This window comes from Nerophis lumbriciformis, linkage group LG02, assembly GCF_033978685.3.
Source record: "Nerophis lumbriciformis linkage group LG02, RoL_Nlum_v2.1, whole genome shotgun sequence".
NCBI lineage: Eukaryota > Metazoa > Chordata > Actinopteri > Syngnathiformes > Syngnathidae > Nerophis > Nerophis lumbriciformis.
In genome coordinates, this window is record NC_084549.2 from 43,508,520 (window position 1) to 43,532,480 (window position 23,961).

Sequence of the window (23,961 nt, forward strand, 5' to 3'; positions counted from 1 at the left end):
AATGTATGTTATGCAGTAATTATTATTCAAATTTTATTGGACCAAATTATTCTCTTAAAGTAGCAATTTTATTATATTTTGTTATTTAAGTTACATATACAGTCCTGCACTTTATTTCTTACCTGTTTTTTCCGTGCATCTAAATAGGAACAGACTTCTTTATATCGAACGTTTTATCGAACACATTTTTTAATTGATATCGATTACGTGTCTGTCGCAATATTTGTTGATATCGTTTTATAGGCCCAGCCCTATGTTACGGTACCAATTCCCGGTACTTAGGAATTGATACCGGTAATCAACAGTGCCAATTATCAGTACATTTGTGAGTGTTAATATATAGCAATTGTTTTTGATAATAACATCTATTTTTTAAAAGCACCATTTAAAAATGAGCTGATTATGATAACTGCTGTTTATTTGTTGTGTCTTGTTTCATTATCACATTTCTGAGTCTCATTTGCAGGTATGACACCAAATTGCTGTTACAGTTACAAGTCCAAGACGTCAGATGGCATTAGTGTAAAGTTTATGGTGTGCGCTTTTGTTTTTTTGTGCCCTGAGTGTGTTAATACTGTAAGTATTTTACCTATTACGCACCAGTTGAATGATTGTAATGTGCATCTTAGTTGTAGTTTTCATTACAAAGTTGGAATCGCCACTAAATAGATTTTATGATATTCAACACTCTACGGCCATCTGACGGCTAAAGTTGATAGCATACGTCCCCAATTCCTCACGTTTCATGTGTCAGGTAAACTGACAAATGGAGCCATATGAATCCTCTTTCTATTGTAGTAATTATTTTATAGACATAAAGCAGGCAGAATGGCATGAAACAAGAAGGAATGTACGAAAAAGGGGCAGGGGGTTTGCCAAAACGGCATGTCCAGAATGACCACATAAGTACGTCCGACAATCTTTAATGTCACTGATTCCACACTGTTACAAATTAGCGGTCTGAGTCATTCAAAACTGCGTGCAAGTTCACACCCAAATGACTGAACTAGGGCTGCAACCTAATTGCGATTTTTATCTCCAAAAATGTGATTGCGATTAGATTTGCGATTTTTGTTTTTGGACAAATGCATGAAACTCCAAAAATAACAAGTGAAGGAAGACATGTTACTTTTAGACTGTCAACATATTCTTGTCTCAAGGTACCACACATTAGAACAATATGCAATAATTTACTTAAAAAAAATATTTGGCTTTGAGCAGACAGACTCAGAGCTTCTGTCTATATCATGCTCTTTAACTGAAGAAATTATCAATAAAAACTATACACTGTTTATAATGTACTTTTAGTATACAATAATGCAAGTAACCATTTAAAAGGATATGCACTTTGTACTTACTGTAGAAATGTTTACCATTGTACTGTATTTAGTAGTATTTAGCTCAGAGTACCCACCCTTTTTGGATTCACTAGAGGGAGTACTTGAGAGTGCGCCCCCGGGTGATTCCCTCGTTCTACTGGGAGACTTCAATGCTCATGTTGGCAGCGACAGTGAAACCTGGAGAGGCGTGATTGGGAAGAATGGCCGCCCGGATCTGAATCCGAGTGGTGTTTTGTTATTGGACTTTTGTGCTCGTCACAGATTGTCAATAACAAACACCATGTTCAAACATAAGGGTGTCCATATGTGCACTTGGCACCAGGACACCCTAGGCCGCAGTTCCATGATCGACTTTGTAGTTGTGTCATCGGATTTGCGGCCTCATGTTTTGGACACTCGGGTGAAGAGAGGGGCGGAGCTTTCTACCGATCACCACCTGGTGGTGAGTTGGCTGCGATGGTGGGGGAGGATGCCGGACAGACCTGGCAGGCCCAAACGCATTGTGAGGGTTTGCTGGGAACGTCTGGCAGAGTCTCCTGTCAGAGAGAGTTTCAATTCCCACCTCCGGAAGAACTTTGAACATGTCACGAGGGAGGTGCTGGACATTGAGTCCGAATGGACCATGTTCCGCGCCTCTATTGTCGAGGCGGCTGATTGGAGCTGTGGCCGCAAGGTAGTTGGTGCTTGTCTTGGCGGTAATCCTAGAACCCGTTGGTGGACACCGGCGGTGAGGGATGCCGTCAAGCTGAAGAAGGAGTCCTATCGGGTTCTTTTGGCTCATAGGACTCCTGAGGCAGCGGACAAGTACCGACAGGCCAAGCGGTGTGCGGCTTCAGCGGTCGCAGAGGCAAAAACTCGGACATGGGAGGAGTTCGGTGAGGCCATGGAAAACGACTTCCGGACGGCTTCGAAGCAATTCTGGTCCACCATCCGCCGCCTCAGGAAGGGGAAGCAGTGCACTATCAACACCGTGTATGGTGAGGATGGTGTTCTGCTGACCTCGACTGCGGATGTTGTGGATCGGTGGAGGGAATACTTCGAAGACCTCCTCAATCCCACCAACACGTCTTCCTATGAGGAAGCAGTGCCTGGGGAGTCTGTGGTGGGCTCTCCTATTTCTGGGGCTGAGGTTGCTGAGGTAGTTAAAAAGCTCCTCGGTGGCAGGGCCCCGGGGGTAGATGAGATCCGCCCGGAGTTCCTTAAGGCTCTGGATGCTGTGGGGCTGTCTTGGTTGACAAGACTCTGCAGCATCGCGTGGACATCGGGGGCGGTACCTCTGGATTGGCAGACCGGGGTGGTGGTTCCTCTCTTTAAGAAGGGGAACCGGAGGGTGTGTTCTAACTATCGTGGGATCACACTCCTCAGCCTTCCCGGTAAGGTCTATTCAGGTGTACTGGAGAGGAGGCTACGCCGGATAGTCGAACCTCGGATTCAGGAGGAACAGTGTGGTTTTCGTCCTGGTCGTGGAACTGTAGACCAGCTCTATACTCTCGGCAGGGTCCTTGAGGGTGCATGGGAGTTTGCCCAACCAGTCTACATGTGTTTTGTGGACTTGGAGAAGGCATTCGACCGTGTCCCTCGGGAAGTCCTGTGGGGAGTGCTCAGAGAGTACGGGGTATCGGACTGTCTGATTGTGGCAGTCCGCTCCCTGTATGATCAGTGCCAGAGCTTGGTCCGCATTGCCGGTAGTAAGTCGGACACGTTTCCAGTGAGGGTTGGACTCCGCCAAGGCTGCCCTTTGTCACCGATTCTGTTCATAACTTTTATGGACAGAATTTCTAGGCGCAGTCAAGGCGTTGAGGGGATCTGGTTTGGTGGCTGCAGGATTAGGTCTCTGCTTTTTGCAGATGATGTGGTCCTGATGGCTTCATCTGGCCAGGATCTTCAGCTCTCACTGGATCGGTTCGCAGCTGAGTGTGAAGCGACTGGGATGAGAATCAGCACCTCCAAGTCCGAGTCCATGGTTCTCGCCCGGAAAAGGGTGGAGTGCCATCTCCGGGTTGGGGAGGAGATCTTGCCCCAAGTGGAGGAGTTCAAGTACCTCGGAGTCTTGTTCACGAGTGGGGGAAGAGTGGATCGTGAGATCGACAGGCGGATCGGTGCGGCGTCTTCAGTAATGCGGACGCTGTATCGATCCGTTGTGGTGAAGAAGGAGCTGAGCCGGAAGGCAAAGCTCTCAATTTACCGGTCGATCTACGTTCCCATCCTCACCTATGGTCATGAGCTTTGGGTTATGACCGAAATGAGTTTCCTCCGCCGGGTGGCGGGGCTCTCCCTTAGAGATAGGGTGAGAAGCTCTGCCATCCGGGAGGAGCTCAAATTAAAGCCGCTGCTCCTCCACATCGAGAGGAGCCAGATGAGGTGGTTCGGGCATCTGGTCAGGATGCCACCCGAACGCCTCCCTAGGGAGGTGTTTAGGGCACGTCCCACCGGTAGGAGGCCGCGGGGAAGACCCAGGACACGTTGGGAAGACTATGTCTCCCGGCTGGCCTGGGAACGCCTCGGGGTCCCACAGGAAGAGCTGGACGAAGTGGCTGGGGAGAGGGAAGTCTGGGCTTCCCTGCTTAAGCTGCTGCCCCCGCGACCCGACCTCGGATAAGCGGAAGAAGATGGATGGATGGATGGATGTATTTAGAAGGCAAATAACTTTATCCTAAATAAAAAACAAATATAATAAAATTGACTCATTCATGTAAGCAAAAAATTAAGTTAAGTAAATACTTAAAATCATAAAATAGTTGTCTTTTTGTTTGTTGCCATCACGTGATCACAGCATTTTCGCTCGTTCGTCTGTGTTGATGGGCTCATATTGCCCATCCGATTTGAAGCTGAAATATTACCACAACGGGACATTTGCTTTATAATATTTTGTTTTCCTCCTCATTTTTGTTACTTTGTGGAACTTTTCACCAGCGAGTCGCAATGCTCTCTGTCCGTGCTTTTGGTGTGTGTGTGTGTTTGTGTGCTCTCGCTCTACACTCACCAAGACAAAGATTGTCCATATTTGGAAAGAGGGTTCACTGCCTTTAGTCGATTCTACTGTTAAATAAACACACAGGTGCTAAGAGTGAAACCTCTTTCTACCTGTTTGAAGCCACAAACAAAGAAACGCAGGGCTCAACAGTTCTGATTAGCGAACATGTCTGTCACTCAAATGAGAAAAAAAACCCCGCAGCCTCTTGCGGTTACGTTACCGCACTAATGAAACCTCAATGTTGATTTGATGTGAATTAATTGTGCAGCCAAAGAATACATTTTATGATTTGATGCTCAGGCATTGTTTAATGCAAGTATCAAGCATTCTAACAACATTTATAAGTCAGAAAACATCATAAGTCCCTTTTTAATGTAAACAGTACCTCACAAAATGCAGAGAAGCTGTCTGATAACAAATTCCCACCGTGACAGCTGTTGGAAAAGGGTCTATTTTTACCTTAACAACTGTTTAGTCCTAACTACACATACCCATTTAGTCAGCAATTGATGGTTTTCTCTGCAACAGGTGGACTGCTCTTCCCAGCATTACTTGAGCAAACATGTTTGGATATGCATCTTATGCTAAGCTAAGCTGCCTGTAGTACAGTAGTTTAGGGCTGAAACGATCGATTAGTTTGATAAAAAAAAAAAAAGTTTTGTTTTATATTTTGTTGCTTCAGATCAAATACCTCTATAAAAAGGAAAAAAACAAAGACTCCGGTATAGTTTGCTTTGTATATAATTTTTGCTCTTTGCAAATGCACCAAGTCGTTAAATTTCAATATTTTTTATTCAATAAATAAAGAGTTTGTATGTTCTCTATATCCCACATTATGTATTATTGCAATTTATCTTTTTTGTAACGTCGTTAGTGAATGACATGCACATTTGTAGTTGTTTCCCCATATTTCTACACAATAACTCAGATATGGTAACACTAGCAAGCAGTAGAGAATATGGAGTGATTTTTGGTCAAGAACATACAAAACCCAAAACCAGTGAAGTTGGCACGTTGTGTAATTCGTAAATAAAAACCAAATACAATAATTTGCAAATCCTTTTCAACTTATATTCAATTGAATAGACTGCAAAGACAAGATATTTAATGTTCGAACTGAGAAACCTAATTTTTTTGGCAAATAATCATTAACATAGAATTTAGTGGCACCAACACATTGCAAAAAAGTTGGCACAGGGGCATTTTTACCACTGTGTTGCATGGCCTTTCCTTTTAACAACACTCCGTAAACGTTTAGGAACTGAGAAGACACATTTTTGAAGTTTTTCAGGTGGAATTATTTCCCATTCTTGCTTGATGTTCAACAGTCCGGGGTTTCTGTTGTCGTATTTGATGCTTCATAATGCGCCACACATTTTCAAAGGGAGACAGGTTTTGATTGACTGATTGAAACGTTTATAAGTAGATTGCACAGCAGTACATATTCCGTACAATTGACCACTAAATGGTAACACCCAAATAAGTTTTTCAACTTGTTTATATATATATTGTTAATCAATTCATGGTAAAATGTCTAGACTATAGGCAGGCCAATCTAGTACCCGCACTCTTTTACTACGAAGCCACACTGTTGTAGCACGTGCAGAATGTGGCTTGGCATTGTCTTGCTAAAATAAGCAGGAGCGTCCATGCAATAGCTCATTGAGAAGTGTTGTTCTTAAACTGTTTGACAATTTGCTCACGCATTTGTTCACAAAGTGGTGACCCTCGCCCCATCCTTGTTTGTGAATGACTGAGCATTTCATGGAAGCTGCGTTTATACCCAATCATGGCACCCACCTGTTCCCAATTGTTCACCTGTGGGATGTTCCAAATAAGTTTTCCTCAACTTTCTCACTCTTTTTTGCAACATGTGCCAGCTCTTTTGAAACATGTTGCAGGCTTCAAATTCCAAATGAGCTAATATCTGCAAAAAATTACATAGTTTCTCAGTTCAAACATTAAATATCTTGTCTTTGCAGTCTATTCAATTGAATATAAGTTGAAAAGGATTTGCAATTCATTGTATTCTGTTATAATCAGTGTCAGAGCTTGGTCCGCATTGCCGGCAGTAAGTCGGACACGTTTCCAGTGAGGGTTGGACTCCGCCAAGGCTGCCCTTTGTCACCGATTCTGTTCATAACCTTTATGGACAGAATTTCTAGGCGCAGTCAGGGCGTTGAGGGTATCTGGTTTGGTGGCTGCAGGATTAGGTCTCTGCTATTTGCAGATGATGTGGTCCTGATGGCTTCTTCCGGCCAAGATCTTCAGCTCTCACTGGATCGGTTCGCAGCCGAGTGTGAAGCGACTGGGATGGGAATCAGCACCTCCAAGTCCGAGTCCATGGTTCTCTCCCGGAAAAGGGTGGAGTGCCATCTCCGGGTTGGGAAGGAGATCTTGCTCCAAGTGGAGGAGTTCAAGTACCTCGGAGTCTTGTTCACGAGTGGGGGAAGAGTGGATCGTGAGATCGACAGGCGGATTGGTGCGGCGTCTTCAGTAATGCGGACGCTGTATCGATAAAAGCATTACTCCATCGATGCCCTCCTCTCCTGCAGCGTTACCCACAGGCACACATTTTAACCCCGGAACACAACCGCACGCCTCGCTGTTCTCGAAGCACTCCCGCTCGTTTCCCAAAACCCGGTAATGTTCCTGCACGGATTCACCAACAACAAATGCCACAATGGCTTGCACGTTGGTGTGCACATCCAAACAAATGATCGGTGTGCGGAGACACGTTAAGCATTAATAACACTTTCCTTCTTTTCTTAACTGCCATCGTTTGCCCACGCTGTGAAGCTGGCAACTAACAGGGCGGGCCGCCCGCCACCGACATAAAGCCCCTACAAACAGCTACAAAAGCGAGGATGCCCAAGGTGCACCGAGGGACCCCGTATTCATTCACCTTTCAAAGACACACCAAAATAACGGACGTAATAACGTTTTATTTGGGTAAAGACATACTGTATGTCCTGTATATACTATGAGTAGACAATGAATGTGTTCCTTTCTGTGTGCCTTTTGTGCATATTCTTATTTTTTACTTGTTCTCGAGTGAGGGAAGAGTGGATCGTGAGATTGACAGTCGGATCGGTGCGCCGTCTGCAGTGATACGGACGCTGTATCGATCTGTCATGGTGAAAAAGGAGCAAAGCAGGAAGGCAAAGCTCTCAATTTACCGATCTATCTACGTTCCCGTCCTCACCTACGGTCATGAGCTTTGGGTTATGACCAAAAGGACAAGATCACGGGTAAAAGCAGCTGAAATTAGTTTCCTTCGTAGAGTGGTGGGGCTCTCTCTTAGAGATAGGGTGAGAAGGTCTGTCATTCGGGAGGAGCTCAAAGTAAAGCTGCTGCTCCTCAACATCGAGAGGAGCCAGATGAGGTGGTTCGGGTATCTATTCAGAATCCGACCAGTAGGAGACCACGGGGAAGAGCCAGGACGCGTTGGGGAGACTATGTCTCCTGACTGGCCTGGGAACGCCTCGGGATCCCTTGGGAGGAGCTGAACAAAGTGCCTGGGGAAAGGGAAGTCTGGGCTTCGCTGCTTAGGCTGCTGCCCCCGCGACCCAACCTCAGACAAGTGGAATGGATGGATGCTTCAATTAATTGTTTGATGAGTGTAACTAATAAAAAAATGATTAAAACGGACTACATGAATTCCCCAGAACTTTAAATACGTCGACATAGTTTCTGTACGGCCGATGCAATATAGCGCACATGAGAGGAGGAATTTTGTTCACTTATTTATTTTTATTAATGCAGAATTTCAATGTTGATATGTGTTTATTAGAAAAAAAATAATGTTTTGGGTAGCAGAAAAATATTGTATTTATTTTATTTGTATATTTATTTTAACGATGTTCTCTCAAATACGCATTGAAGCTATAAAGTGTGTTTTATCCGATTACTCGATTAATCAAACCAACTAATTGAAAGATTACCTATTTACTAAATAATCAGCCCCACTGTAAACCTACAGTACTGTAATGTGCATAACTGCACCACTTGCTGTGATGTTTTTATAAATTACATTTTCTCAACATTGGCATATTAAAACAGAAAAGACACACAACAATAAGCCTGGGCCAATAGTCAATAAATAATTAATCAAACGATTAAATGAAAATGAACTTGATCATTTTGCTGCCATTGATAAATTACCGTGTCCGTCTGTTTTCTTCGTGTCTCGCTTTCAAACAGGGCGCAAGAGAGTTCACTTTGTGCACCACTCTTAACACCTGAACAATTAAACGAACATTGTGAACCTTCTTGTCAGTCATTCACGATCTTTGTGTCAGCGGGCGGAGGCGGCACCGCTAGTATACACTCACAGGTTGCGCGGACAAAGTCTCGTTAGTCGCTACTAGCTAGTTAGAAGCACTGCGAGGTAACAAAAATTAGGAGAAAAAAAGGTGATTGCAAAGCCAAATGTCCTGTGTGGGAATATTTTAGCTTCAAACGAGTGAGAAAGATGAGCCCATCAACACGGGCGGTTGAGCAAGTATGCCGACTTTGTTGGAAAGTGATTGCAACAAAAAAATGACGTAATGAAGTCGTTGTCAAATACGCTTAACTGGTGAGATCACATTTGCAAAAAGTGAGCAAAAAACATGAGAAACAAAGCAAATATGTTTAGAACTACAAATGAATTTGTTACTTTTTGTAATAAAAAAAATGAGCGCTTTTGTGCACTGAGAGCGTAGTAAGTGAACCGTAAAGTGGCGAATGAACACTGTAGAGGTGGCAAATGAAACAGCTGAAGCGGCGTTTGAGTCATCATGGGTTTACTCAACATCTCAGATGTGTTCCAGCCATGGGAATAAATGTGGCAAAAGGTTGTGTTCTTTGGCTCAGTGGGGTGTGACCTTGGGGATAAAGTTACCCCAAACAAACATTTGTATGTGGAAAAACCACAGCTTCCAGTAATCCTCTGTGTGTTTTACTGATTACAATGAAAACACTTTCAGCTTGGTGTCTGTGGGAAAGACCATGGTGATGCTGGACAAGAAGAGGGAGATTAAAAGTAATGGCAAGAAAACACATTACACTTTAACCAGTTATGCTTTGCATCTTACAATGATTATCAAAAAAGACAAGCAGCCAAGTACAGTGGAATTTGTTTGGAGATGTTTTTTATAAAACATGGGTCAGTTTGTGTCAACATGTGTTGTATTGTTAACTTCATTATCATGTGCGTATTTTTATTTCATCCGAACAAACTGTTGCAGTCATTGCATGCGAATAACCACAAAACATCTATCATGTGTGAAAGCAGATTAAACACGAACTGTATGTTGACTGCATATGCTCCTTTAACTTTAGCCGCGGAGGGGATCAAAGCAGGTTGTTATACGGTCAGTGATCAGGTCATTGTATACGCTCATGAAAATGTTAGTGAGGAGAATTCGACTGTTGTACCAACCAGAGTTCTATGCTGTCGATTCTGATGCCAATAAATCATGAGTGAGATCGATAGACGATGATCACACCAAACTTATTAAAACAAAGTCAATAGTAAACAGTAACTAAACAAAAGTAAAAACTATTATCTACTACTCATTTAAATCATTTGGTTTTTGCCGTCATATGTTTTCCCTCTATTACTTATTTTGCACTCAAACTCCTCCTGTGTCCATGGGATTATTCCTTGAGTTTGTAAACATGAACAAAAACAACAAAACATAATTTTGACAAAATATTAATATTGACCTAATTACTTTGGTATCAATTATATACTGATTCTACCTTTGGTATTGACAACGTATTTGTTGTTTAGCATTCTCTCTTTAGACTCTTATTTAACCACATACTTAATCTACTTAATCTATTGTTAATAGCTGCCTACTTTCTGCTGTAACATGCTTCCATCTAGACTTTTTAAACTTCACCAAGCACTTATTTGTTGGTGTCGTTCAAAGCTTAGCGGTTAGTTGAGCTATTAGCATGGCTGCTACTGGCTTGCTCTCGGTGTGTAGCATTAATCAAAGTTTTTTTATGCAGCCCTTAATCACAAGTGTCTCAAAGGGCTTCACAAACTCACAATGGCATCCTCTGATCTAAACCCACATCTGGGCAAGGAAAATCTCAAAAGAACCCAGCTGTGGAAAAAGAACATACCTTGGGAAGGGACCGCAGATGTAGAGACCCCCCTTTTGGGATGGATGTCGAGTACGTATAATTATTGAATTAATAGATAATGTGCATCTGCCTCACAATACAAAGGTCCTGAGTAGTCTTGGGTTCAATCCCGGGCTCGGGATCTTTCTGTGTGGAGTTTGCATGTCCTCCCCGTGACTGCGTGGGTTCTCTCCGGGTACTCCGGCTTCCTCCCACCTCCAAAGACATGCACCTGGGGATAAGTTGATTGGCAACACTAAATTGGCCCTAGTGTGTGGATGTGAGTGTGAATGTTGTCTGTCTATCTGTGTTGGCCCTGCGATGAGGTGGCGACTTGTCCAGGGTGTACCCCGCCTTCCGCCCGATTGTAGCTGAGATAGGCTCCAGCGACCCCAAAGGGAATAAGCGGTAGAAAATGGATGGATGGATAGATAATGTGGATGTCCAGTCCTTTGGGTAGCCAATAGATAGTCATAGGGGGATCTTCACCTGGGCTCAGTCAGGTCAGATACACAAAGACGCCCACAGCTGTGTATGAAAGAGTGACCCACCCTGGGTCACAACTTGTTTGGCCTTGTCCTCCAGTGATAATGCACTTTAAGGGGAACCACACTTTTTTTGGAATGTTGCCTTATCATGCACAATCCAAATGTAAGACAATCACTAATATATTTGTCTTATTTTATGTATTTTAATTTGTAAATAAATGAGAGCAAGAGTCAGCTAACAATGGCGGTAATGTAATTCGCTCTATTGCACCTATAAAGCGATCTAAAAAACCTCCAGAAACTTCCATCAAGGTTTTATATATTCAGTACACGGCTGTATACCATACTTGCCAACCCTCCCGAATTTTCCGGGAGACTCCCGAAATTCAGCGCCTCTCCCGAAAACCTCCCGGGACAAATTTTCTCCCGAAATTCAGGCGGAGCTGGAGGCCACGCTCCCTCCAGCTCCATGCGGACCTGAGTCCGCTTTCCCACGATATAAACAGTGTCCCTGCCCAATCACGATATAACTGTAGAATGATCGAGGGCGAGTTCTTGGTTTCTTATGTGGGTTTATTGTTAGGCAGTTTCATTAACGTCCTCCCAGCGCGGTAACAACACACAACAGCAGCAGTCACGTTTTTTGTCTACCGTAAAGCAGTTTGTCTGCCGTAAACAGCAATGTTGTGACACTCTTAAACAGGACAATACTGCCATCTATAACATCAATAACATATACGGCTTTTAGAGAGTGCAGTGCACAACTGCGCACACAACAAGGAGACGAAGCAGAAGAACGAGGAAGATACAGCCATGGCGACGCCGACGACGAGTAAGATGAAGAAATACACTTTGTTGCACCTTTCCTGCCTGAGTCCGGCGATTAGTTGCAAATCTTGCTTTATTGATTGCTTGCACACAGCCAATCCAACACAAAACAAACTAGTCCCCGCCCGCACTCACGCTACCGCTCCCTCTCTTCTCTTGCCCACACACTCACTGACGTCACTCACCTCACATGCTCACCTATTAAAGGGCCACACACACACATACGCTACTCTCATAACAGCTTGTAAGTTCCAAGCCGCAGCTGCGATTGGACCTGGATAGCCTCCGGGAAGAAGTAGTGGACTACCAAGTGCTTGGCACTGAAGATCTTCCTCGGGAAGCAAAGATTGACCGGTTTTGGGCCATGCTAGGGAGAGATGGAAAATTCCAGACTCTAATGCATTTGATGAAAGCACCTTTGTGAGTGCCACACATCAATGCATCATCAGAGAGGGTGTTCAGCATGGTTAGAAAAATAGTGACAGAGAATAGAACAAGGATGGACAATTCAACCCTTAACTCAACAATGAGTAGATGAGTGTTATGTGTGTGTATATGTGCAAATAATTGAACACTGAAATTCAAGTATTTATTTTATTTATATATACATATATACATATAATAAAATAAATATATATATATATATATATATATATATATATATAGCTAGAATTCACTGAAAGTCAAGTATTTCTTAGATATATATATATATATATATATATATATATATATATATATATATATATATATATATATATATATATATATTCAGTATATATATATATATTCAGTATATATATATATATGAAATACTTGACTTGGTGAATTCTAGCTGTAAATATACTCCTCCCCTCTTAACCACGCCCCTAACCACGCCCCCGCCCCACCCACGCCCCCGCCCCACCCCCGACCACGCCCACCCCACCTCCTGAAATCAGAGGTCTCAAGGTTGGCAAGTATGCTGTATACGTATGTAATGTTATTACAGGCACATTCATAATAAGATGTATTATTTACGTATTTAGGACATTTTAAGCATACGACATGCGCATTAATTTCACAGACGCATGACAACATTTGTTATTTCCTTCAACAACAACACTACTACTAATTATGACAGACTTCATGAGAGCCAACGACTACTACTTTGGGACATATGATGATGACCTTATATTTTTAAGCCTGAATATATGGAGGATCAGCTACATGTTTTGGAAGCTGAGTGATAAGCAGATCCAGCAAGTAGCAGTATTGTTGAGTAGGGCTGGGCGATTATTTGATTGTGATCGATAACCGTGATACATTTCAGGTCGATCACGGTGATCAGCTTTGCGCATACTGTGTGTATATTAACTCCATCAACCATGGCGTACTAGCCAATCGGAGCCGACCTCTTACCCCCCCCACTTCCGGTTACAAGGTACGCAAAAGTAACCCGAATCATACATATGAACAGAGTGACTGAACTTGGAGCGCAGCTGAGGGCAGTACAATAAATGGAGTACAATAACTTGGAGTTATATAGGGCCCTATGATTTACTTGTCATCAAAATCATGGACGGAATCAATAAATTGTTCGCTAAAACAGAATCTACTATTAAAGGGGAACTGCACTTTCTTGGAATTTTGCCTATCATTTACCAATTCCTTTGTAAGACATAAACGCATGTGGTTTTCTTTAGTAATGCATTCTTATTAGTAATATACAGCAATAGAGTAATGTAGAGCCCATAAAGCCCTTTAAAAACATCCAAAACAGCCAACAATACTCAATTTACATCTCTTGACCTGAATATTAACTAAGTCTTAGCGATATTGTTGTTATAAGCGCTAATGCCGAGGAACTACTTTGAGCGGCGCCGCAATCACAGAGAGGAAACTAGCTTTTTGTACCTGCGTGGGGATTATAATTAATTCTTCATTATAAATGGGAAGATATGAACATCCCATCAGTCAGCATCCCAGTGAAAGCAGACATTGTACAGTAAATGATTGTTTTATTTCTTTTCATATTTTGTATCCGCTTGTCACAAAGGAGACTAAAAATAAATAGTGTCAGCCAGAGGGGATTGCCGTTTGTGATCGGCGTTAAGGCGTTAATCATCAATGGCGATCATACTTTTTCATGAAAATTGATCAGACAATATTGATCGGTGGCCAATCATTCGGTGCATCCCTCGATAAAACCAATTTAATTTACAAATATTGCAGCGATGCATTATTAACAAAGCCACGTTTTTTTTTTCTTTTTTCTGTATTTGGCCTTCTGTGTAAAAAAAAAAAATGGACATCCTTGGTTTAAATCATCAGAATCCTCGAATGCTCTAATATATTGAACATGAAATATTGAAACCACGCAGAAGAAAATAAATCATGTGTAATCCTTTAAGTACAGTGATTCTCAAACTGTCGTACACAGGCTCCATTTAGTGGTATGCCAACAAATCACTTGATTAAAGTACAGTGTTTTATTTTCCTATATTCAAACACGGTGTTACTGTTCAAACTGTGTGTAATGTTACAGTGCCCAAAATATCAAATATACTTGTTAAATAAAACCTCTGCCTTGTTTGTAATGAATACTTAGGCGTTTTACGCTACTGTATTTTAATGTTGGTCATTATGGCGGTACCTGGAGAGATGAGTTTTTTCTAAAGTGGTACTTCAGATATAGTTTGAGAACCACTGTTTTAGTAATACATGATCTTTGTACATATCTGCTTTGGTGATGTAGATCAGTGATTGAACAATTGTTTAGTCAGGAAATATGTGGACCTGATGAACCATCCTGGGAACAAGCAGTGTGTGATGATAAACTAGACACACTTTGGATTAGTCAACAGCAACATACATTTCTGAAGTGTGTGTGTTTTTTAACATTATTTTTTCACTGCTTATCCTGAGCGTTCCCTGGTCGACTGTGTTAAAGACACACATGCTGGAGTGATGACCCACACACAGGGGCAATTTTGCATCTCCAATGAAGCGAACATTTTGGACTTTGGAAGGACATCGGAGTAAAACCGACTGAATCAAATGAACTCCAATAGTGAAAAAGTAATTTTTTTGGATGTCTAACCTCTTCTCAATATATTTCACAGGAACTTATTCCCGTCCAATCTGGTGGCTGCTGCTTTCCGCTCTGTGAGTTTCAGCGCTTCAATTATTGACCTTCCGTTCTCATAATCATTTCATGTTTCACTATCACATGTGTCCAGCGGAGATAATTCATTAGAATTTATTCCTCCGACCACATGGACGCCACACCGCGGTCATTTACAGCCGCCGTAAATCCACACTGGTGTGCTTGCAGCCTCATAATGCCTCTTAACGGGGACTCTGTCCCACCAGCCGTTTCCATGGCAAAATCATTCCATTCCAGCCAGCCTAGCAACCAACTTCGCTTCACTGCCTTTGAATACGGCCCACTTTCTACAATTATTACGTCTGGTAGGATTATGAATAGGCATCAACTATGGTCAAGTGTGCCAGATGGCATACATGCTCATCAGAGCAGTTACATTCTCAAACAGTTTGTTTTAATAAACTAGCTAAAACTATTATTTTTATGTAATCTCTTGATTAAATGTCTTATTTTTAAGTATTAATTCATTGTTATGTATTCTTATGGAGAACAATTAGGATTAAGTCTGCTTCCTGATTCTTTTCGGACGTGTTGCATTGTGCAAGTCCCTTTTAATGTACTTGTTAAGCATCTCTGAAACATAAAGCAAAAGCGGGGAATGTGTATTATAAACTTAGTGACTTATTGTATTAGGAGACAACTGAGTTTCAAAGTGCAGTCAGGTCAGTGAGTGCATTCACCCCCCTTTCACATTTCTACATGTCTCTATCCAGTCCATAAGGTGTCGGATCCCCGTGGAAGAGGTCCAACTGTGGATTAAACTGCAGAGAAGCACAAAAACCGTCAGCTCGATCTTTAAAACCATGTCATGTTTGAGTAATGTACACACTCACACACTTTGCAATATAAATGTCTCCACATAAATATGGTATGGTCCTTTTAATGTTCATCAGAGTGAATACAAACACAGCAACACACAAAAACTAATGCTAGTTTAGGAACTGGAATGTTAGCATCAGTGCTAGCACAAGACTTGTCCAGGCTGCTCCTCAAATTTGAATAAAAAAACAAAAATTAAGATTTAAAGATTAAACTTGGTGTTTTTCTCAATACTGAAGTGAATTATTTACTGTTACGGATAAAGTGTTGATCTGTGTATTCTGGTTTAAATAATGGCACGTGTTCTAAAAGTTACAAGTTTAGAAAGAAAAAACTATTCTGAATACATTTGTATTATTGCGAGCAAAATAAACTCAGTTGACTGTGTGAATCTATTTAACATTTATAAAGTTTATTTTGACTGAAAAAAAACAAACTGTGATGTTTGTTTTCCAGAATAATAGTGTGTAATTTCCAAAAGATAAATTATGATGCTTTTGGAGAGGGTGGGGCATGGTTTCATTTGCAATTTGGGAACACCTCCACACGCAAACTTTTTGCAGACAGACTCAAAAAATGGGTTATGTATGTTACTGTAGCAAAATGTGTGCAAAATTTACAACAAAGCATATCCAATACATATTATATAGACCACAGGGAAGTGTTTTAAGTGTAGATTAAATTGTCATAGGTCCCCTTTAAGTATTCAAGTAAATGTATTATTTATTAACAATAACAGTAAAAATCCTGTATCTGAAAGGTTTTTAGAGACCGGTAGGGCCTGCTGGTCTGGTTGTGATGCGCTTATGGTATGTGAAAATCACTCGTTTTATGACTTTTTCCATTTGGCAAATTACTGTGAAATACATCAACAAAATAATCCTGGGACTAACCACACATTTCTTTACTAGAATGAACTGTTGGAATGTGTAAGATTTTTTTTTTTTTAACCTTGTGTTGCAGTATGCCACCGGCTACAAGATGGTTGCTTCAGGCAATGACACCAATGGCACTACCCTCTACCAAAAGGTAGGTGTGGGAAGACCTCTGACCACCACATTCTCATATACATGCAAACATTGCAAACACGTGTTTACACATTTATACTGTGAGATGGCTTAGCAAAGCAACGAAATGTAGCCTATATCAGCATAATATCTTGAAGCAAAACAGTGCAAATGTGCACATGGTGCAGGTCTCGAACCACGAAACTGCACCCAGCATGAGCTAGCTCTTGGCGACAGAGCTAAAGAAAAACCTATGATCGTAAAAAGATCCCAGGCTCTGTGAGGTGGACCAGTTTGTTTGAGGGACAGAGGGCAGCTAGAGAAGCTAGAACCCCTCTAGAGAATAGAGGGGTTGAGCAATTAAAGGAGAACACAACAATATGTGTATCAATAACAGTAACACTTCTATGATGACGGCATCAATGATAATGATGGTCTGTTTTCAACATAGATCTGACTGTCTTCCCCGCCTATTTGTGGTTCAAGATTTGCTGATTTATAAAAATATACAACATCCGTTTTTGCAAGTTACGTGATGTGAGAGTAAACACCAGGCACTCTTGCAGGCAATCATCAATCCTGTATCTTAAACATCAAATAACTTGTGTAGATAATTGCATTCTCAGCTTTAAAACATGTTTTATTAAATATAGAAGTCTTATAAATATTGTGTGGATTAGTACAACCACATGTTTGCATCACACATCCATTCCAGTATCAGTGTGTTCACACACACACACACACACACACACACACACACACACACACACACACACACACACACACACACACACACACACACACACACACACACACACACACACACACACACACACACGCGCGCACACACACACACACACACACACACACACACACACAGCGTAAACATCTGCTACAATGTAAATGTTAGTCTGGGAGGAAAAAGAGACCATGGTCTCCCATATTGCTTTTTCCCCCATTTATCCACTTTAGTAGACCAGATAAAGGATCAGCTTTTGGCATTAGTCCATGATATTTAGTTTGCCATGGGTCATGATGAGCCCTCGCCCCAGGAGACAGGGGATGAAGCTGGTAGAGCTATGGGATCTTCGAGACAATGGGTGATGACAGAACCAGGATTTGCCTTAGTCCTTTTTTGTTAATCATTATCCAGCTCACTGAATCCCATAACTCTTCCCAGACTAGTATGCAACCGCATAGTCTGTACCTACAGTAAAAGTCTACATATTTCCTCATGATCATCTAAAATGCAAAACCATTATTATCTTAAATACAGATTGAAAAAGATTGTGGAACATTGCAACACACTTCAGGAGCCTGTTCCACCAAACAGTCATGTGGAAAATATTAGGACACTCTATAGTGTAACTCTTCTGTACTTGAAGTATTGAGCGAAGGCTGTGAGTATTTGTGCTCATGCGATTTTGTATATTTTTATTTTTTAGAAACTTGTTAAACTTAAAAAAAACCAAAAATAAACTAAATTTTTACATTGTCATTATGGATTATTGTTTTTGAAGACAAAAATGTATTTATTTCATTTTGGAATATGGCTGTAACTTAACAAAATGTAGAAAAAGTGAAGAGTTGTGAATATTTTCCGGATGCACTGTAGATTGTAGATGAGGCAGCACAATGCAAAAAGATGAAACAGGAGCAAGATATTAAAAATATAGAGTCACCAGTTAACTAAAACTGCATTTAATCTCAAACAGGCTGTTCATCAGATGATCAAAAGTTTTAGGAGCCATAGCCTTACAAAGTCCAAATCTGTGCTACAACTAGGTATGCTTTGACCAGTCAGTCACCAATCAGGATCAATTTCCATAAAAAAGTATGTGATCGCCAATGCTAATTAATGCCTTTCAATGCCAATTACAAAAAAACGATCTTCTGTGGCTCATACTTAATAAATGTTTGGTCCCCTGGCTGACAGAGGCTGCTAGCAGCTAACTTTGTATGTTCATCACCAGTAGGCTGACGCTCCCTTAACTTAATCATCACCTTGGGGCACATAAAATACATTTCTTACAAGTACTATTATCACTGGAAGACGAGGCTAAACATGTTACAGGAACTGGAAGGTTAGCACCAATGCTAACACAAGACTAGTCCAGGCTGCTCCTCAAATTTGATGAAAAATAAACCCAAATAGACAATTTAGTAACAGGAAATAGTAACATGAAGCAGGAGCAGGCAAGCAAAATTGAGTAAACTCTAAGAAAAGTGTAGATGGAGCTGTAAGCAGCTCGAAACAGAACATTAACCAAATAATTTATATCAGTATTAGATGAACGTTTTTTGGTAGTTTTTGTGCATTCCTGACTCGATTTTGCTCAAACCACTATATGTAATAAATTACAAATAGTAAAGTGTTCAAATATTGTGTTTATATTGTTACACTGCTGTTGTGTTTTTTTTAATGATAGCGATTAAAACTTAAATAAAATATCAGCCGATCTCACTCATGGATGATCGGTATTCATAATCGGCAGTATGAAACCCTGATCGAAATACCCCAATCTAATTGTGTTAACATGGCCTGTCCTTGAAGGTGGCACCAGAAGAATTGCACAAGCAAGGCTTCTTGCGAAGCGCTGTTGCTGCCGAGGTTGCACGCAGAAAGACTTGTCTTAGAGTTGAGACGGTCTGATTGTCACACCAAATAACCTAATAATGTGCAGAAGAAGGTAAATAGAAGTCTAAGGTTGCGCAATGAGGTCAAATGGTGGTTGGCTATCATGTAATAACGTTTGTTACAGCGTTGTCCTGTTAGAAGATTAAGCCATAGCCATTTCAGCTGGGGTCCTCAGTGAAGAAGTGCAAACAGCAAACTGATTTTCCCTCTGTGGTAAGATTTTCATCAAGCCTTTACAGCATCTACAGTACATTGTGTTTTCAGGTGCCTGTTGGGACAGAAGCAGATGGCATGAACATCCTGGGTCTGGTGTTATTTGCTATGGTGTTCGGTGTTGCACTGAGGAAGCTTGGAGATGAGGGCGAGGAACTTATCCGTTTCTTCAATGCCTTCAACGAGGCAACCATGGTACTGGTGTCTTGGATCATGTGGTGAGTGACTTACCTGAGGGTTTTAATTGATAAGTGGCAACAAGTTTTCATTAAATCCTTTTATATTTTGGGTTATTAGGTCAAGAAATGAACACTTCCATCAGAAGATTAACAGATCCAAAACTCTTACTTGACTGTCTTCCTAATTTTTGCATGTTACCGTACATATTCAGGTATATTCCCTTCGGCATCATGTTCCTGGTGGCCAGTAAGATTGTGGAGATGGACGATGTGGTTTTATTGGTCGCTAGCCTGGGAAAGTACATCTTTGCTTCCATTCTGGGCCATATCATCCACGGCGGAATCATCCTGCCACTCATCTACTTCGGCTTCACACGCAAGAACCCCTTCAGTTTCCTGTCTGGCCTCATTACGCCCTTCACGACCGCCTTCGCCACCTGCTCCAGGTATAACTGCACTTTCCTGCACAAGTCATCTCCTTGTCGGTCATTCTTGAGTTATATTCAACTTTAATCATCAGCACATGCATTCGTATCTGCGTTAATAGAACCCATTTGGACCTGGGACGTGTTATCTTTAATCTCTTTTCTTAGTAAAAAATCTCATAGTCATCAACCGAGTGGGTGTAGTTTCTGGGAGACGTCCCTTGTTGAGTTAGCAATGCTACTGTATTGAACAAATATTTAGGATCGTTTTTATTCAGGCGGATGAGATTGGAGTTCTAATTAATTTCAGCTGAGGTATACGCGTGTTTATAAGGTATTAAACTATCACTCCATGCTTGATGGTAAACCTCAGTTTAGTCGCACGCCATTTGCGTTCCAGCTTTCTTCATGATAGTTTAAGAACTCTGGTTTCTTCTGTGAAGCAGGGGGTACGCCTTTTAGGGGCCTTTTTTAGCTTTAGCAGTGCTATACTATAAATGGCGTTGCGCAAGGCGTCGTTAAAGTTGTTATTGAGGTTATCGATAGAGCCCACATAATTTGGGAATGGTGTCATTACCGAGGGCAGTAGGCCAGCAAGACTGGTAGTTGTGACAGCATTCATGTTGCAGCTGCCAAAGCATTGGTTAGTAGTAGATTGTTGACATTGAGTCAGAACTTCAAATTTTATAAACTTTGGAGGTCGTGGACAAGGACTAGGTCTATCTTATTACTGTTGCAATGCGTGGGTTCATTTATTATTTGTGTAAGCTATCAATTATAGTCTGGAGTGCCACACACGGAGGGTCTGATGAGGTATTCATATGGATATTAAAATCCATCATTATAATTATATTATCTGCGTGTGTCACTACATCAGCGACAAACTCTGAAAATTCGCTGATGAAGTCCAAAAAGCGCCCAGGGGGTTGGTTGACAACAGCCAGATGGCGAGTTAGCTGTGTGACAGACCTCATAGTAAGCACCTCAAATGATTTATAGTTATTACTTAGGTTAAGACTAAAGTTAAGGTTTTCATTGGATATTAGTGCAACCTCTCACCCCTTTTAAGGGGACGGGCAATTTCTGCACTGGTATAGTTAGCAGGAGATGCCTTGTTCAGCGGGAAAAAAATCATCTAGTTTTAGCCAGGTTTCACTGAGACTAATGACGTTAAGATTGTTGTCTCTAAAGACCTAATTAACTGTTAACATTTTGGGTGACAATGATCTGGGGCCGTATTTATCAAGCGTCTTAGAGTGCCATTTTACACTTAAGTCCTGAGAATTTGCGAAATTTAGTCCGACTCTCAAACTTAAGAATAAAAGCTATTTATCAACTTTCTTAAGTCTAAGAATCACTCCTACTCTCCACGATATTTAAGAGACCTTCAGAGGTGTCCTAAGTGGTTAGGAGTTGCCAGCGGGGATGACACTGAGGCGAGAGAGACGTGCGCGAACGTTCAGGGAGCGGAAGGATGTCCTGGCTTTGTTTGATGACGAGCAGCTGATCAAACGGTATCGTTTAGACAGAGCGGGTATTATTTTTGTCACAGATTTGATAAGGGGCGTCATCTCATCAGCAACATCACGCAGCAGAGCTTTCACAGCAAAACTAAAGGTCATCACAATGCTTCGATATCTCGCCACTGGGAAAATGAATTGGAAAGAAAAGGAAACATTTATTTTTGATTCATTGCCAATATTGTTTGTTTGTTTTGTATTATTTTGTAGTTCATTGTCAAAATATACCCTCCCATTGTCCACTTAAATATTTCTAAGATACTTCTTTATTCTTAGACAAGGGATTCCCTTCCGTGATTGGTCATTTCTATGGACACAGAAATTACGTCCCCTAAAATTCCGTTTACGGCACATAGTAATGTCGTAATTCAGCTCTGAGTGTGACACTTAAGATTCAGTCCTACACTTCGCTGAAAGTGTGAGTAAGACGCTTGATAACTAACTTTTAAGTGCAGCTTTCAGCGAAGAATTTCTTTACTCATAAGTCAACTCTTAGCAGACTTCTTAGGGGTAATTCTAAGACGCTTGATAAATACGGCCCCTGATGTTTAAAAAGCCCATATTATGGGTAGTGGGCTGTTCTGAGGCTTTTTTGTTGATGGTATCCGTAGTACTGATATTAATAACGTTACGTCTATTTTGCGTAGTGCGCCTTAAATAATTTTGATCACATCTAGGAATTGATATGAGGGGGATTTTGAGATTATTTGATTGGTGCTGCGATAGATTGAACGTGTCATCATTTGCCATCTCAGTAGAATGCATGTTCACCTCTGGCACAGTCACTACAAAAAAACATTATGTGAGTTATGTATTATACTAGGAGAAATGCTGTGTGTGCCGGAATTTTTTCAGTACCTTCATGGTGGAAAAGCACTATACAAGCGTTATACAAGTATAATCTATTTACCATCACTAGTGATACATGCTTTCATGTTTGTCTCCAAATGTGTCCAAAAAGACCAGTGAAAGTCATTAAGTTGGCAACACTGATCCCTCCAGCTACATCTTTTTATTCTCTGGAAGAGCATGTGTGTAGTGTGTGAAGACTCAGAGTTCATCTACTGTACGGAGTTGTAACAACAAGCTCCATTGACAGACAGTCCCATTATAATGTGTTTTGTGAGCGAGGTCGAACAGGTATCGCCCAATTTTTGTGTGGGAAAGATGTTGGATGTAACTGTTTATGCTGCGTATAGTGAATTAACATTTGCAAATTGCATTGCATTTGTTCCAGAAGCTCAACTTTGATTGCATCCACTTTTGTCACACACGTGACTTAAAAACCAGCTCATCAAATAATTCATATCAAATTATGGACGTGTTTTAACTTCTTAGAGACACAAAAAAACATGTTGTGGATTAAAAATCTCCCCATTCTCCCACCAGCTCAGCAACTCTTCCCTCCATGATAAAGTGTGTGGAGGAGAACAACGGCGTGGACAAACGCATTAGCCGCTTCATCCTGCCCATTGGTGCCACAGTTAACATGGATGGAGCGGCCATATTCCAGTGCATCGCTGCTGTCTTCATCGCTCAGCTCAACAACGTCGAGCTTGATGCTGGACAGATATTCACTATCCTGTAAGTGCACAGTTAGCTGTTATAGCGACAGACTCTATCAATAGAATCAAATTATCCTTACATTCTCTGTCACTAGCAATCATCTTAGCAACATTATACAAACCCCGTTTCCATATGAGTTGGGAAATTGTGTTAGATGTAAATATAAACAGAATACAATGATTTGCAAATCCTTTTCAACCCATATTCAATTGAATGCACTACAAAGACAACATATTTGATGTTCAAACTCATAAACTTAATTTTTTTTTTGCAAATAATAATTAACTTAGAATTTCATGGCTGCAACACGTGCCAAAGTAGTTGGGAAAGGGCATGTTCACCACTGTGTTACATGGCCTTTCCTTTTAACAACACTCAGTAAACGTTTGGGAACTGAGGAGACACATTTTTTAAGCTTCTCAGGTGGAATTCTTTCCCATTCTTGCTTGATGTACAGCTTAAGTTTTTCAACAGTCCGGGTCTCCGTTGTGGTATTTTAGGCTTCATAATGCGCCACACATTTTCAATGGGAGACAAGTCTGGACTACAGGCAGGCCAGTCTAGTACCCGCACTCTTTTACGATGAAGGCACGTTGATGTAACACGTGGCTTGGCATTGTCTTGCTGAAATAAGCAGGGGCGTCCATGGTAACGTTGCTTAGATGGCAACATATGTTGCTCCAAAACCTGTATGTACCT

The 23,961-nt window shown here is 41.3% G+C and overlaps 1 protein-coding gene across 1 annotated transcript in view; it reads left to right on the forward strand.

Moving 5' to 3' along the window:
* The window catches only part of LOC133608142 (neutral amino acid transporter A-like), a 39,704-nt gene that overhangs the window by 6,796 nt on the left and 8,947 nt on the right, over positions 1-23,961 (forward strand). The window contains exons 2-6 of the mRNA XM_072916333.1: positions 14,852-14,894; positions 16,678-16,743; positions 19,624-19,790; positions 19,964-20,197; positions 23,086-23,280. Coding sequence (XP_072772434.1) covers positions 14,852-14,894; positions 16,678-16,743; positions 19,624-19,790; positions 19,964-20,197; positions 23,086-23,280 — 705 coding nt within the window. The remainder of the gene's footprint in view (positions 1-14,851; positions 14,895-16,677; positions 16,744-19,623; positions 19,791-19,963; positions 20,198-23,085; positions 23,281-23,961) is intronic.